A 15,635-nucleotide genomic window follows, 5' to 3' on the forward strand; every position below is an offset into this window, starting at 1 on the left:
TCTCTCTCCCTCTCTCTCTCTCTCTCCCTCCCTCCCTCCCTCCCTCCCTCCCTGCCGGACGTTGGAAAGTAAGTATCCCCACCCCACAGTATTAGAATCTAGACTCCCCTGTGGCGGAGCGTTTGCGTGCTGCTCGCCCTCTCCTAATGCTGAGTAACCTCTGCGTCTTGCCCTCGGAAGAAACTTGGAAGCAGGACGCCCGGACTGATGCTTCCTGGCCCGTGCAGGTTCTTGGAGAGATCGGAGACGGCTGCCGGAGGGAAGGGCGTGGCTTGGCTGTATTTTGGGTGCCTGGCATAGCTGCCTGCACCTGGGAAGGGGCTGGCGAAGGAACTTGCGGGACTACAAAAGTGGGACAAGTGTGGAAGGAGAAGAAAGGCAGGGGTCGGAATTCATTTAACGGACGGGTATGGGCGCGGCGAGGAGGTGGGATCCGGGGGCGAGTGCGCCTGGCCCGGGCATCCCACCTGGCCCCCTTCTTCTAGCGGGTGGGGCTCGTCCTGATCCTCGCCTGCCTCTGCAGTCGCGCCCTTTCCACGGGTGCTTCTGGACTTATGGCGAGTCCAGAATTCTCAGCGGCTGCCTTTTTTGGGAAAAAAAAGACAAGTAGGAACAGTAAGGTTTCGGGTCGAACCACCTCGATCGCTCCAAGCAAAATGTCCTGAGAGCTCAGGGCCGCCTGAATCATCTTCTCTTGGCCTTGTCTGCAGGCAAGTTTAAACCCAAACAGACCCTGATTTCCCCGTTGGTGCCAAAGAAAACTCGCGCCTGAAAATGGGGCTGAGCGCAGCGCCACCCGGCGGTTGTCAGGTGTTCCTGAGACTGCTTGCCTTAGAACGCAGCGCTCTGTCCCTTTGAAAGATGTGCATGGACGTCGGTTCTTTGTGTTTGATGCTTTTTCTTAGAATTCGCTTCATATGAGGAGAGAAATGGAATATTTGCACTCCAGGTAGTTGTTCAGTGCCCTAGCGAAACCTTAGCAGTGGCTAGGAAGAATTTGTGTGGGTTAACATTGTTCCTTGCCTTGGAGATTTCTAAGGTAGCCTCAGTTTCCTCTTCTGTACAACTGTGCACTGGCAATGATAATAATACCTATCTTATAGGGAAATTATGAGGGTAAAATGAGATAAGTATGACGTGCTTAACACACCAATAGAAACAGTGAATACTACTAAATAAACTTGATTGATGTTAAGTGATAATGGTAAAGTTGATGACGGGTAGACCCTGCTGTCTGGCCTCAGTGCAACACTTAGGGAGCCATAAGAATCCAGTCACCTCATGGTATTGACTACATGTTTACTGTGTTCTAGGAGCTTCAGGATGGTTCATGCTAAGAGCTGGACCCTGAAGAAGCACTTTGTAGGCCACCCTACTAATAGTGACTTTGAATTGAAGACAGTACTTTTGGATTTGATTTAATAACATTTTATATAGAATTTTTGCATCTATATTCATAGGTGAGTTTGGTTTAAAGTTTTTTGTTTGTAACTTATCAGTGTTTAGCTTTGGGTTATGCTAGACTTACAAAATGAATTAGTAATACTTCCAAAATTCAAATTTTAAATGTTTTATTAAAACTTCAAGGGATTTTTATTTCAAAAATTTGATAGGACATATTTTTTAATTAAGGAAGAGCCATCTCTCTCCCTTTTCTTATCTTTTTCTTTTTTCTGGCTGTGCCATGCAGCATGTGGGATCTTAGTTCCCCAACCAGGGATCAAACCCGTGCCCCCTGCCATGGAAGCGCAGAGTCTTAACCACTGGACCACCAGGGAAGTCCTGATAGGACTCATTCTTAAACCTATTCTTTTAGAAACTCCGTTAGAGACTGCCATGCTAAGAAGTTTGTGCTTAATCCTTAGAGGAATGACATGATTAATTCTGAATTTTAGAGAAATCTTTTTGACCCTGGGAGGAGAATTGTTCATAGGGACCCAATACTAGAAACAAGAAGTCAGATTAGGATGCTCTTACAATAATTCAGATGAAAATTATGATACCCTGACAGTGAAGATGGGACGTCAGAGGCAGCTTTTAAGGATATTTGTTGAAAAAGAACAAACACCTGGTGATTGGATGTGGATAACAAGAGAAAGGAAAGCATCTCCTTTGACCCACATGTTTCAGGTTTGGATAACTGCGTGGTATCACTCACTACAATAGAGAATAGAGGAGGAACAACAGGCAAGTAGCAAGGAAAAAAAAGATTCCATTTTAGACACATTGATTATGAGGCCCCTTAGGCTCTCCAAGTGAAGATTGTTATAGGTCGTTGGAAATACTGATTTGGAACTCAGGAGAGAGGCATGGCTGGAGTTAATAAACAAGGGAATCATCTGCATGAAGGTGGCAGTGAGGTCATAAGAGTAAATGAGATCATCTTATGAGAGGATAAGGTTAGAAGGCAACAGGACCAAGGATAAGAGATTTTGCAAAATTGTTTTTTCTTGAATCATGAAGGAATGGAAAAAGTATATGGCAGTTGTTTGTACAGATACATGTACAAACCCAAAGGCCTTTCCCCAATTGAAAGTGAACAGAGGCTGATATTCTGGTCTTCACCATACATTCAGAATAGAAGAGAGCTTTCTGAAGATCTACTCTCTAGGGACCAATATAATCTCTAGTCTCAACCTGAAAGTGCTTCTCAGAATGCACTCCAGTTCCTCTATGATTAGGCAGCACCTAGTCCAATGCTTTGGGCCAAATCACAGAACACGGGGCAGTTACCAGGAGGGCTGTCTTTGATATGAGAGTCCCAGGGCAGAGCCAAAATTATAGTCTAAAGAGTCACTGCACCAAGAGATAGCATGCAAGTCATTGCAAGGGAGAAGAAGGCCCAACATAAAGAAACAAGAGAGTCAAGCCAGCAGGTTGAAATGAGCTGCAAACCACCTAAACATAGGAGGGATCGGTGGGGTGGTCAGAGGCAAGCTGCAGTTATGGTTGGGTTGTATCATAGGCTAGTTTAGGGACGAATTTCACCTAGGGGGTCTGTTGGCCCATTATATATGTGGCTCAGCACCTAGGAGGGTGTTCTGGAGGAACCTGGCCATTCTAGACTAGGAGGATAGACTTGGCCCATGCTTGTGCTTTATAAATGGTTTCCATTTTTCTCCCCATTTAGGGCTGCAAAGTTGTTGGAGCAGCAGGGTCTGACAAAAGGGTTGCCTGCCTTGAAAAGTATGGATTTGATGTTGCCTTTAACTACAAAACAGTAAAGTCTTTAGAAGAAACTTTGCAAAAAGCCTCTCCTGAGGGTTATGATAGTGATTTTGATAATGTAAGTACAAATTGGACTTAATATCTGATTTACTAGCAAAGCAACAAAGTACTATATGAGGGAATCTACTTCTAGAGTTTCCATCTAAAAATATATGAGGAAAGCACATATGCCTTTTTTAAAAAACAGCTTTATTGAGATATAATTTACCTGTTTAAAGCATAGAACTCAGTAATTTTTAGTGGTTTTTTATTTTTATTTTTTTTTGCGGTACGCGGGCTTCTCACTGTTGTGGCCTCTCCCATTGCGGAGCACAGGCTCCGGACATGCAGGCTCAGCGGCCATGGCTCATGGGCCTAGCCGCTTCGCGGCATGTGGGATCTTCCTGGACCAGGGCACAAACCCGTGTCCCCTGCATCGGCAGGCAGACTCTCAACCACTGCGCCACCAGGGAAACCCAACAATGTTACTTCATTTTCTTTTTTTAAAAATAAATTTATTTATTTATTTTTGGCTGCATTCGGTCTTTGTTGCTGCGTGCGGGCTTTCTCTAGTTGCGGCGAGCAGGGGCTACTCTTCATTGTGGTGCGCGGGCTTCTCATTGCGGTGGCACAGGCTCTAGACACACAGGCTCAGTAGTTGTGGCTCATGGGCTCTAGAGTACAGGCTCAGTATTTGTGGCACGTGGGCTTATTTGCTCCACAGCATGTGGGATCTTCCCGGACCAGGGCTCGAACCCGTGTCCCCTGTATTGGCAGGTGGATTCTTAACCACTGCACCACCAGGGAAGTCCCTCATTTCTTTTTATGGCCAAATAATATTCCATTTTATGGATATATCACATTTCATTCATCCATCCATCGGTTGATGGACAATTGAGTCATTCACACTTCTCGGCTATTATGTATAATGCTGCTATGACCATTCATGTACAAGTTTTTGTGTGGATATGTGTTCATTTCTCTTGACTACAATCGGAATTGTTGGGTCATATGGTAACTCCACGTTTAATATTTTGAGGAACTGCCATACTAATTTGCAAAATGGCTGCACTATTTTACATTGTCACCAGAAATCTGTAAGTGTTCCAATTTCCCCAAATCTTCAGCAACATTTATTATCTGTCATTTTGATTGTGGCTATCCTAGTGAGTTTGAAGTGATATTTTGTGGTGGTTTTGATTTGCATTTCTCCAATGGCTAGTGATGTTGAGCATCTTTTCATGTGCTTATTGGCCATTTGTATGTCTTCTTTGGAGAAATGTTTGCTCAAATCCTTCGACCATTTTCAGTTGGGTTATTTGTTGAGTTGTCAGAGTTCTTTATATATTCTGGACCCAAGTGCCTTATCAGATACAGTCAATTCTCAGTATTCCTGGTCTATAAGTTCCTATAGAACTTTATGTTCTATAAAGTCACCACAAACACTGAACCATTGATCCTACTGGAAGTGTGCACACACATGCACATATCTTACATACATTACAATCTTTAGTCCTTCCTATAGCTTCTCTTTTATTTTAAAAGAGAAAATTTTTATTTAAAAGTGTGAAGTAACTTGTCTGAGGCTGCCCCAGGACTAATCCTCCCACAGTTGGGATTCATACTCCATTCAGCTGGCCCCAGAGCTGGAGCTTCTGGAACCACTCTGCACTGCCCCCATTGTCTTCATCCTCTGCTAATCTCGGTATGAGAGCTGAAAAAAGAAGGCAGACCCTTGGCCTTTTTTGACCTTAGCTGGGAACTTTGTGTCTCTTTTGCCACTAGCCACTCTGTGTATGTCTGCAAATGACCAGGGAAAGCTCTATGAGTATTGATTTTGGGGTTATAAATAAATTTTAGCAAGTAGTCCAATTCTCAAATATGGAATATACTTACAATGAGGATCATTAGTAATAATATCTCCTGTATAGGGTTTGCAAATATTTTCTCTTATTCTGTGAGTTGCTTTCACTTTCCTTTTTTTTTCTTCCATTTTCTGGATGGTGTCCTTTGAAACACAAAAGTTTTAAATTTTGGGGCTTCCCTGGTGGCACAGTGGTTGAGAGTCCGCCTGCCGATGCAGGGGACACGGCCTTGTGCCCCGGTCCAGGAAGATCCCGCATGCCGCGGAGCGGCTGGGCCCGTGAGCCATGGCCGCTGAGCCTGCGCGTCCGGAGCCTGTGCTCCGCAACAGGAGAGGCCACGGCAGTGAGAGGCCCGCGTACCAGAAAAAAAAAAAAAAAAAAAAAGAAAGAAAAAAAAGTTTTAAATTTTTGATGAAGTCCAATTTATTTTTTCTTTTGTTGCTTAGGCTTTTGGTGTCATGTCTAAGAAGGCTTTGCCTTATCCAAGGTCACAAAGGTTTACTCCTATGGTTTTTTCCTAAGAGTTTTATCGTTTTAGCTCTTACATTTAGGTCTATGACACGTTTTAAGTTAATTTTTGTGTATCGTGTAAGGGAGGAGTCCTATTTCATTCTTTCCCGTGTGGATGTCAGTTGTTCTGCACCATTTGTTAAAAAGACTGTTTTTTCCCCTGTTGAATTGTTTTGGCACTCTTGTCAAAAATCAATTGACTATAAATGTAAGGGCTTATTTTGTACTCTCAATTTAGTACTATTGATCTATATTTCCGTTCTCACACTGTCTTGACTGATGTAGCTTCATAGTAAGTTTTGAGAGCGGAAAATGTGAGTCCTCCAACTTCGTTCTTGATATGGCTTCTGAGTTATTTTTCCATACTTTTAGATAAGGCAATGAGATGATTGAACTGATCAGAAAACCCCAAATTATAATGAAGTAAAATTTACAAGTTATATAAGGTATATTTCTACAGTCAAATGAAAATGCCTAGTTTCTAATGTCTCTTTCCAACTGCAATTTTCTGCCCTGCGGTGCTAATTTAATCAGTGTTATTGCTGCTAAAACAAGTACTGTGAAATGATCATTGTGAGTTAATGATTCTCCTGAATCTTCTAGGGTTTAGATTATTTAAAGGTTTTGGTTTTTTGTTTCCCTGTCTGTTTAGGTGGGTGTAGAGTTTTCCAACGTTGTTATCCCCCAGATTAAGAAATTTGGAAGACTTGCTATACGTGGGCCCATCTCTACATATAACAGAACCGGCCCCCTTCCCCCAGGTAATGAGCTTACACACATGATCACAGGTGTAGAAAGACAGACAAGGAGGAGATTCACAGATATGGTATAGGCCAGTGACTATCAAAGTATTTAAAAGATTTCCTAATATTCTTGATGAAATAGTATATATTAAACTAAAAATATATAATTGTGTATATTTGTGCTAAATCAGCTTATATTGGATTTTGACATAGAGAAATAACAGGAGCTGAAAATATGGAAGAAACAGAGTTATTAAAAGTTTTAGTTTTTTACCTACTGTTTTCTGCAAAGTTGTAAAAAGCCATGATTTGATTTAGAAATAGAACACGTTGTCCTGGCTGGTAAAAAATTAGGGTTCTTCAGGATATTCGGGATGTGCTGGAGGTTTGGGGGTGGGTAGACGGTGGCTTAACGTGGGTGAAGGGAAAACAGGCTGCCATTTCCTTCAGACAGTAGTGGGCAGAGTTTCCTGCAGCAGCACCAAACTGACAATTTCCACTACCAGGGAAAGGAGCATGCATTTTCTCGCCATCCCTAGAATGTCCTTGTTTTGCTTCTCCTGTGCCCTGCCATGCTCTCCATCCCCCGCTTCTCCACTCTCTTATGCTGAGAACTTCCCCTCCCACCTCCGTGCCCAAATAAGTCCAAAAGCAGTATCAACTAGAGAGCTATATTCATTTAAATCTCAATTTTCTAAGAGATGTCGTATAGGCCTCTTATTTTACAGATGGGGAGATGGATGGCCAAAAGGACCAGAGACTCTTTCAATCCTATTAGCAACAGACTCAAAATAAAAGCAGATCTTCTGAACTCCTCATACAGAGTCCTTTCTGCTACAAATGATTCTGTGCTGTTGGTGAGATTACAGATTTACCTGTGGTCTAAAAATTAAAAAAAGGAGAAAGAAGAACAAAAAGGAATCTTCCAGATTACCATCAGGATCCAGGCAACCACAAATAAATGGGTTATTTGTTCTATGATGGGCTTCACTCATGGGAATGAAACCTTATAACCCTGCTAGTTAACAACACCTCGGCTGCACTGATGAGACAGGTGGGTGGGAGTGGAAGAAGCTGAGGAAGGACCACTTGTAGATTCCCTGTTGGGTTGTGAAAAATCAAAGACGCTACTTTTCTCCAAGGATACTCCAGGTGCACCTGGCAATCTTATTAGGGACTTTCCCCCCCCATATTTTTCTAATTGATGCTAAGCTAGCGTCCTGGGAAATCTTCCTGCCAACTGAGCAGAGGTCCAGGATGCATTTTCCTGACCACAGCCAAATATTTTGGATACAGTAACTTGATCTAGGCTTTTAAGCAATTAGTCTTTGCAAGTTCAGAGGCTCAGGCAGGTCACAGGCCTTTGAGACCTATCTGGCCTTGTGGACAAGCTGGCCTTGTCCATTCCATTTTAATCAAGTGAGATTCTGCTCTGCCTCTGATCTCCAGAAATTCTAACATATTTCACTGTTAGGAGAGCTTGGAGGCAAGTAATTGTTTCCCCCAGCTTTCATGCCACATTTGTTTTCTACTCGCAATAAAGAAACCACATCCCCATCAGCGTGGACAATCCCAGAAACAGTATTTCATCCTCTTCCAAGATGAGAAAATGAGGACTCCACTTCTTAACCCAAGAGAAATATGGCTGGGGTGAGTCTTCCGGAGAAGCACTCTTTCTGCAAGACTAATCTAGCATTTGGATGTGTCCCTCTCGTGTCTCACTCATCTTGCATCAGTTTCTTTTGCTTCAGGACAAAGCCCTACTTTTCTTTCTTTATCTCTCTTTTTTTTTTTTTGGCTGCTTTGGGTCTTCACTGCTGCAGGCGGGCTTTCTCTAGTTGTGGCGAGCGGGGGCTACTCTTCTTTGTGGTGCGCGGGCTTCTCATTGCGGTGGCTTCTCTTGTTATGGACCATGGGTTCTAGGCGCGCAGGCTTCAGTAGTTGCAGCGTGCAGGCTCAGTAGTTGTGGCTTGCAGGCTCTAGAGTGCAGGCTCAGTAGTTGTGGCGCACAGGCTTAGTTGCTCCGTGGCATGTGGGATCTTACTGGACCAGGGATCGAACCCATGTCCCCTGCATTGGCAGGTGGATTCTTAACCACTGTGCCACCAGGGAAGTCCCAAAGCCCTACTTTTCTGACTGCTGACATTACTTTCTTCAAAGTAGCAAGTGGGAACTTTAGGCCTGAGTAATGCCAGTTATGAAGGATGCTGAAGCTAGATTCTGCCAGTCATCTGGGTTCTTCTGGCCCTGATATTCCCTGGGCATTTTCACCTGACTTCCTGGAACTTGTAAGACTATGCTCAGGTGTCATTCCCTCAGTTTCTGGTCACTTAGGATCCTTGGGAAAATAAACCAGGCAACCAATACAACCTTTTCTCTCACACACAGAAGAGTACTATCTTTTTTACAGGCTGCAGGGTAGCCCTGTGCTTTTTCTACGCTGGTGATTCTCAAAGTGTGGGCCCAAGACCAACAGCATCACCGTCTCCTGGGGACTTGTTAGAAATACAAATCCTTGGGGCCCACTCCATCTCCACAGTCAGAAGTTGTGAAGCAATCGCTTTTCACAAGCTCTCCACGTTATTCTGACACTTATGAAAGTGTGAGACTCACTGTTTCAGGCTAACTCTTGGTATCTTGAAATGGCGAGGGCAGGGGCAGGTGTGGGATTTGCTGAGCCCCTTGATCTATTCTCTTATTGGCTTGTAGGCCAGGGGTGGACACTAGTTGTTTTGCATCCGCTTTGAGAACAGAATGGAAATGGATAGATTTATGCCATAAAATGACTGTATTAAACCATAAAGAAGAACATGCTAAGTATTGTGAATATCAGGGTATTCACCCTGGAGTAGCACAGAAACGTTTCACATGTTATCTTCAGGACCTCTTTCTGTTCCCTAGAACTGTTTGGGAAGTTTTTGGTGGACCTTGCTTCTGGCAGGTGAGGGATGAACAGTTCCTGGCTGCCTGGCCTGTACCAAGGACTCCAGGTGTGTGTCGCTTTCCCATGGCTGCTGTAACTATCACCACAAACTTAGTGGCTTAAAACAACACAAATTTATTGTCTTACAGTTCTAGAGGTCAGAAGTCTAAAATGGGTCGGCAGGGCCACATTCCTTCTGAAGGCTCAAGCAGAGACTCCTTTCCTTGCCTTTTCCAGCTGTAGAGGCCACCCGCATTCCTTGGCTTATATTCCCTTTCTCCACCTTCAAAGCCAGCAGCACTGCATCTCCAAATCGCTCTCTCTCTCTCTCTCTCTCTCTCTCTCTCTCTCTCTCTCTCTCTTTCTTTCTCTCTCTTTATCTCTCTCTCTCTCGCTCTCTCTCTGATCTCTGCTTCCATCATCACATATTTTTTCCCGACTCCAATTTTTCTGCATCCCTCCTTCCTTACAAGGACCCTCGTGTGGGCCTACCTGTATAATACAGAATAATCTCCCCATCTGAAGGTTCTTAACTTAGTCATATCTGCAAAGTCCCTTTTGCCACGTAAGGTAACATAGTCACAGGCTCTGGGAATTAGGATGTGGACGTCTTTGGGGGCCATTATTCTGCCTACCACCGAGTGCGTGTTGATTTGTGGGCCATCCCGTGGGTCAGAAAGAGTGGAGGAAACAGAAGGGAGAGCTCTGGGAGAACTCTGACATGCTTTGTACCGCTTGTGTTTTCACCACGGCCACCTGCCTGGACCCTGTTGCCCAAATGTGCCCTCCTCTTCACAGGCCCACCCCGGAGGCCACCATCTTTAAGGAGCTTCACTTCGAAGGCTTCCCCGTCTACTGCTGGCAAGGAGAAGTCCGCCAGAGGCTCTGAAAGGCTTGCTGACAGGGGTCTCAGAGGTGAGAGGTTCCAGGGCCACTCCTCCACCAGATCCCCTTCCCTTTGGATGCTGCAGATTTCATTTCCACTGGGAATATGGGTTCATCTCACTTTTATAACAAAATACCTGGAAGAGTCTTGTCTGCACTCACTGTCTGCAGTCCCTCTTTCCATTCTTTCTTAAACCCGCCTATCGGGTTTTGTACTGTTGCCATTCCACCAACACAGCTTTTGTCAAGGTCGCCGCTGCCCCTCACACTGTGAATTCCAGTCATCGGCTCTTAGCATCATTTGGCTGTGGGGAGTATTTGATAGAGGGCATCACTCCCTCCTTGCTTCCTTTGGCTTCCCTTGGCTCTTGGTTTTCCTCACTGATTGGTCCTCCTCAGACTCCTCTGCTAGCTTCTTTTCTTCTCTCCAAATTAATAACAGTGTCCCAATGCATGGTCCCTGGGCCTCTTCTCTCCTCTGTCCACAGTCTTTCAGCCCTTTGTTATCTCATCCACGCTCTTGCTTTTAAATATCAATCATCAGTATGCTGACAGCGGCCAACTGTCTGTCTCCAGCCTAGATCTCTCCCCTGAGCTCTAGACTGTTCAACAGCTGTGCTTGGATGTGCAATACACTTCTCCATCTCTGTCTTAAAAGTGTTAAAAACCGAAAATGTCTTGATCTTTCCTGCCAGACTTGCTCTATATATAGACTGCACTGTCTCAGTTATGACAACCTTTTTAGTTGCTCAATTCAAAAACGTTGAAATTATCTTTGATTCCTTTCTTTCTCTCATATCCATGTCTAATCTGTCGGGAAATTCTGGTGGCCCAACCTCAGAGATACATTCAGAATCTGCCCTATTTCCCCTCCTCCACCGCCACCATCCTGGTCTAGGCCACCATCTTGTCTGGCCTGGATGTTGTGGTGGCCTCTAATCTGCTCTCCCACTTTTTCACCCCTACAGACAATTCCCAACACAGCAGCCAGAGTGATCTTTTAAAGCATAAATCACACCAAGTCATCTTATGCTCAAAACCCTGCAAAGCTCCCCATTTCACTTAGAATAAACCCTGCAAGGCTGGACACTATCTGGCCTCCATTACCTCTCTAATTTCATTTCTTACTGTCTCTCCCCACACCCCTCCACATCTCTGTAATTGCTTACTTAATTCTCACCCCCTCCTTCAAGTTTTTGCTGAAAACTGCCTTCTGAATGAGGAAGCTTTGAACATGACCCTATTTTATATTGCAATCCCCCTTCACTGGTTGATCCTCCTTATCTTACTTTGATCCATAGCAATTGTCATCTTTTAACATAATATACACTATAATTCACTTAATTGTCTGTCTCCCTCCCATGAGAATGTAACCTCCACGAGGGCAGCAATATTCACGCATTTTGTTTTCTGATGTATCCACACCACCCAGAATAGTCTGAATAGGCACTCGATGAACATTGTTGAGACGAGTGAGTGTTAGGGCGGCGTATATTTTGCCATGACTCTTCCAGGTCCTAGAGTGGAGTCGTCTTATAGCCATGCCTTATAGATCCAGAGGAAGAATCCAATCGCTTTGTCCTGAGCTGTGATCATTTTCCCACCTTACGCCATGTGGAGTTTTAGTCAACAGAAATCTGAATAACCGAGGTGGCATTATTTTCGTTTCCCAGGAGAAAAGTGGTACCATACTTCCTAACTCCTGGCTTCCTGATCATTTCCAAATTCAAAGACATAGACTGCTCCCCTGGCATCCCCTGGAGCTTGGTGTTCTTCCCAGTCTAACACTCTCCGAGTGCTGGGCTGGGCTCTTTCCAGGGAGCTGGGAAGAGTGAGATGCTTTTAGAGTTCCCAGTGTGTAGCCTCTTTGTCCCTGTTGGTGAAATCAAACAAAGCAGACACCACTGTGCTGGTGTCCCAAATGCTTTCTTCCTACAAAGTGAACCTAATTATAATTTTATAATTTTGTTCTAAGTAACTAGTGAATTGGTTTAATTTCTCTCTCATCTACTTATTTCTTTCTCATCCCTCCCCCTTTTTTTAATACACTTTTTATTTTAGAATAGTTTTAGAGTTACAGAAAATTCCTGAGAGTACAGAGAGTTCCCATATACCCTGTATTCTATTATATCCTAATTTCCCATATTATTAACATTTTATATTGGTATTCATCCTCTACTTTTAACCTCTAAACTTTTGATTATAGCTTTTGACACTTTCCAGGTTCTTGGCCTCTTCAAGAACAGGAATGAGCTGGGGCTTTCTATTGATAGTTAAGTGTTCAAATCCCAGCTTCCCTACATACTAGTTGAGTGACCTTAGGCAAATAAATAGTCCCTCCATAAATCCATAAAGGATGCTAAACCATCACTGGATACATTAGGGAAAAACAGTATAAGGTAACTTAGGTCTCCACATAAGACCTCTTTAAAATAATGTGAGAATGTGAATTAGTTCTATTCAGTAGACTGTGCCTTGTAGAAAGAAGAGAAATGAAAATCCTTCTTCACTAAATGAACTCTTCCGTCCCACACTCCTAAATGAATGTTAAAACACGTATTGAACAAATCTTGGCTTGAAGGGAAGACATATTATTAGACTGCCATCGTATTTACATTTCCTGAACAGGTTCTGCCTCTTCAGGGGTCAAATAGAGGTAATGATGCTACAGCATTGGGCTACTGGGAAGATGAACACAGATGATACCCTGCAAGGACGTCCCCTGCTCCATCTGCTCCCACCTTGTCTGAGATCATTACATTATTAAATTTTTCTGTTCAGTTTACTTAGAAATTAGTTAATTGCTTCCTTGTGACATTTCTCGTATTGTTATGCTGTGATCTGACGCCTATTATTAAACTCTTATGTGTACTGTAATCTGTTACATACACTGTGTCTGTGGGCCATGCCCCCCAAATGACTATAAGTTCAAAGAGGACAGGGTCTCCACTTCCTAGTTCCAAGTTTCCCATGATGTACTGATAAATGTGTTGCTACAATGAGAAGAGTATGTAATTTAGAATATGAAATTAATCTATTATATTTGTTGTTGTTTTGATACAGGGTAAAATCCAGTACCATGAACACATCACTGAAGGATTTGAAAACATGCCAGCTGCATTTATGGGAATGCTGAAAGGAGAGAATCTGGGGAAGCAATAGTGAAAGCATGAACAAAAATGACACATGGAATCTAGAAATCATTTGGATGTTTACTTAGTTTCTTTATAATCATTTAGTAAAAGGTATGCTGTCTTCATGATCTAAAAAACATTAATTGTAATGCATTTGATCTACCTAATAAAATACATGTAAGTGGAATATAATTAGCAAGAGAGAGCGAAATTTTCATATTGAACAATGGCCAAGTGAACTTACTGCCTGCTATAGTTCCCTCAGGGTTATGGTAGAAAATAATGGCTCTCGAGTCCAAAAGTTTACTGCTTCTGTGACCTTGAACTTCTGATTTTTCATCTGTAAAGTGAGGACAGTAACATCTGCTTCACATACATATTATACATTTATTTAAAACACTAGCATAACATGTGGCATATATTAGGTACTCAGTGTTAGCTACCTCCCTGCAGAAATCAGTGAATTTGAAGTCAAGATCACCACCCCTATGGCTTATGGTTACACAAGGAGAAATAACCATTGCTGATGTACACGGACTCAGGGGAGCCCCCATTGGTCCTCTGCGGGCAGGTCTAATGTGGCAGACCAAGGAAGGAATCTATCGCTCACAACAGCTACAAAAAAAGATAACATATGGGAATCTTTATAAGCCAACAAAAATGTGAGGGATTATTATGAAGAAAACTTTGAAACATGACTGAGAAACACAAAAGAAGACTGAACATATGGAAGTTACCATGCTCTTGGACTGGGAGATTCAGTATCATGAAAATGTCAGTTCTGTTGATCAATTCTGCTACCAAATAGAGGAGGGATCAAATTGGAGTGCAAAGAAAAAATAAGAGAAAAAAGTGTGCGATTGTGTGTGTGTGTGTGTGTGTGTGTGTGTGTGTGTGTGTGTATAAAACCTCTGGAAAGATGTAATAACCCAGGGACAAGAACTGAGGTGTGCCTGAAGGGTGGGGGATAAGAGAAAAACTACACTTTTGTGCTTTTTGAATTCTGAATCTAATGAACAGATTTATTCACTATTACAAATTCAATTAAAAAAATTAAAGTCCCTGTACTTCTGTGTCCCCTTCCCATATGGGGGAAATAACATATGCATGAGAAAAAACTCAGGAAAAGGTGGGGTCACCCCTAAGGCTGGGCACCCCCTGGTGTTTTTACCTTTCAAACTTGTCCACAAGTTTGAGCCTCCAGCAGCGTGTCAGCTCCAGGTGAAGGGTTCCTGCCTCAGCACTGGGTCCTGTGGTGGGTTCTGTTCTAGGGCTTCTACCCCAGTAGCTTGTGACTGTCGGTATCTGTCTGACTCTCCCACTCTGGGGGCAGTGGTTTACCCCGTGACCTAAGGTCTCTGCTGGATCTCAAAAGAGTTGTTGTTTTTTTATGCTCAATGTTTTTCTTGTTGTTAGGACAGACTGATGACACCCAAACGCAATACATGCTGGACCAGAAACCAGAAGTCAAGAGCAGGTGTGTATATATATACATACACACACATATATATATTATAAATATATATATATTGGGTTTTGTTTTTTTTTTTTTTTGCCTCCCTGTGTGGCTTGCTGGATCTTAGTTCCTCGACCAGGGATTGAACCCATGCCCTGGCAGTGAAAGTACAGAGTCCTAACCACTGGACTGCCAGTGAATTCCCAAGAGGATATATTTTAACTTTTGATAATACTTACCATTTTTTCTTTGATGGTTAAGTGCTTTTAGTCTTTCACCTAAGAAATCTTTGCCTATCTGTAGGTCATGAAATTTTTCTCCCATATTTTTATTCTGTAAGTTTTACCTTTTTAGCTTTTATGTTAGATCTGTGATGGAGCAGGGAATAGGGGATTGGGATTGACTGCAAAGGGGCAAAAGATAATTTTCTGGGGTGATTTCAATGTTCTGTTGGGATGGGGATAACATAAGGGTGGACATTTGTCAAAACTCATTAAACAGTACATTTAAATGCATGCATCTTATTGTATATAAATTATATGTCAATAAAGTTAACTTTTAAAAAGAAGAAAAATAGGTCCAGTACAAAATTTAGGCCACAAGACAGGAGCTTCCTTGCTACCAAAGTGCTACGGACTCCTGGCTTACTTGTAGGGAGAAAGAAATATAATAAACAGCCAAAGAAAGGCCAACATCTGTAGTCAGTTTACTTAGAAATTAGTTAATTGCTTCCTTGTGACATTTCTCGTATTGTTATGCTGTGATCTGACGCCTATTATTAAACTCTTATGTGTACTGTAATCTGTTACATACACTGTGTCTGTGGGCCATGCCCCCCAAATGACTATAAGTTCAAAGAGGACAGGGTCTCCACTTCCTAGTTCCAAGTTTCCCATGATGTACTGATAAATG

At 42.9% G+C, this 15,635-nt stretch overlaps 1 protein-coding gene across 1 annotated transcript in view; it reads left to right on the top strand.

The window, feature by feature from the left end:
* The window catches only part of PTGR1 (prostaglandin reductase 1), a 67,629-nt gene extending 52,254 nt beyond the window's left edge, over positions 1-15,375 (top strand). The window contains 8 exon segments of the mRNA XM_055087372.1: positions 1,314-1,416; positions 3,131-3,286; positions 6,235-6,350; positions 10,047-10,126; positions 10,129-10,163; positions 13,197-13,378; positions 14,684-14,744; positions 14,851-15,375. Coding sequence (XP_054943347.1) covers positions 1,314-1,416; positions 3,131-3,286; positions 6,235-6,350; positions 10,047-10,126; positions 10,129-10,163; positions 13,197-13,295 — 589 coding nt within the window. The 3' untranslated portion in view covers positions 13,296-13,378; positions 14,684-14,744; positions 14,851-15,375.
* The last annotated feature ends 260 nt before the right edge of the window (positions 15,376-15,635 follow it).

The sequence above is a fragment of the Physeter macrocephalus genome, chromosome 9, assembly GCF_002837175.3.
Source record: "Physeter macrocephalus isolate SW-GA chromosome 9, ASM283717v5, whole genome shotgun sequence".
Classification (NCBI taxonomy): Eukaryota; Metazoa; Chordata; class Mammalia; order Artiodactyla; family Physeteridae; genus Physeter; species Physeter macrocephalus.